General features: G+C 54.5%; 1 protein-coding gene across 1 annotated transcript, besides 1 other annotated feature; it reads left to right on the top strand.

The window, feature by feature from the left end:
• Tc00.1047053511379.9 (hypothetical protein, conserved) lies at nucleotides 1–1,493 on the top strand (the record flags this gene model as incomplete). The annotated part of the gene is made up of 1 exon (XM_797245.1): nucleotides 1–1,493. A coding segment is annotated over one exon (1,493 nt), but the record flags the coding sequence as incomplete, so codon positions are not given.
• Nucleotides 1–1,493: a sequence feature (heterozygous, non-Esmeraldo-like haplotype).

Below are 1,493 nucleotides of genomic sequence, written 5' to 3'. Positions count from 1 at the left end.
CAGCGAGAGTTCCTGCTGTTGGTGCGGCAGCGCCGGTCATCCGTGCGGTTGGGGGAAGGCCGGGCGGCGGTGAATTCTGGCACCCCGCTGTTTTCTTCTTGTGGGAATGTCATGGCACAAATTGCGAAACAGGGCGTGATTCCCGTTGCGTGTGACGTGGAGATCTCACCCCATGACGATATTGGCGGATTGTTGGTGGAGAAAAAGGGAAAAAACTCACGTGGGATGGGACGGTGTGATTACGAGCAGCTCCTGAAACAACAACGATACGAACAACAGCGGAAGCCGTCAGTTTCATTAGATATTCTTTTCACCATTCTCACCGACCTTTCGCGTGGACCACGTGGTGAGGCGGGGTTGGAAGACTTTGCCAGGGTGTTCACGACGTATATTGCGAGAGAGTACTTTCTCCTGCGTCAAAGAATGGATGGGAATGCGATGAATGTCATGCGATTTATGCAGAATCCCCATCAACTGGGCCCACGTATTTATCAGCGACGGCGTCTCCCGGTAAGCTGTGCATATGCGACTGACGTAGCGGGGTGGTTTCTCACGCCTGCGGATCGTCAGTCCGTCATGACGTCCTTGTCCCATATAAATGAGGGCGTGGAGATGGAGGCATTCAACTCGGCGGAGCACGGCGTCTTTGAATACATGCGCTCATTGTGTCTGTATCTGCATCTCCTTGCCCTTACTGTGCATGTCTTTCATCGATTTCGCATGCACGGGGACAGCGAGATGCGTGACGGTGTGCGGCAGCGGCGGCAGCAACAACAACAACAACATGGTCGTTGTGGATGTGAGGAAGATGTGGAGGAGGAAGGAGGAGATGCAGCGCAATGGAGTGAGCACCGTAGCCAGGATGCAGAAGCGCGCCTGGCAGAACGTCAACTACATGCGGATACGCGGCAAACAGATCCGGATAGCGTCAACATGAACCTCCTGGAGAGTTCGCTTCTTCATTTCCTGAATGTCAGTCTGGTGCTTGTGGACCACACCGACTTGATGATACACCGTGCGACAAGTATTGCCACTGCACCAGACAGCGATCACGAGCACGCGCGTAAGGCACTTCTTTACGCAGATGAACTGCGTCTGATGGTTGCTGTGGCTCTGCAGGACACCATTCGTGTGCTTCTCCGGGATGCTCCGCTGCGGGCTTCGTTTGCCCGCCGCGTCGTTCATCGTATTATTTGCAGTTTTTCGTGCGAAATTCCCCCGGAGGCGTCATGGAATGGAGCCGCGGCGGGCAAACAGAAGGAACATTCTTCTCAGGAGCCTTCTGTGAACATGATGGCGCTGGATGCGTGGCGCTCCAAGCGGCCAGAGCTCTTTGTGCGATCCCCCACGCTGTTGTGTCTTCTGTCGCCATCGTTCTTTAACGAGGTGCTCTCGCAGAACATCCGCAACGCTCTGAGCCTCACACTGACACAAGTTGTTGCCTCCCTTCACTTTTACCTTCGTCGTACGGATGCCCATTTGTCACCATTGAT

This window comes from Trypanosoma cruzi, genomic scaffold, assembly GCF_000209065.1.
Source record: "Trypanosoma cruzi strain CL Brener 1047053517105 genomic scaffold, whole genome shotgun sequence".
Classification (NCBI taxonomy): Eukaryota; Euglenozoa; class Kinetoplastea; order Trypanosomatida; family Trypanosomatidae; genus Trypanosoma; species Trypanosoma cruzi.
Note: the sequence above shows the minus strand (reverse complement) of the source record. Positions and strands in the feature narration are given on the sequence as shown.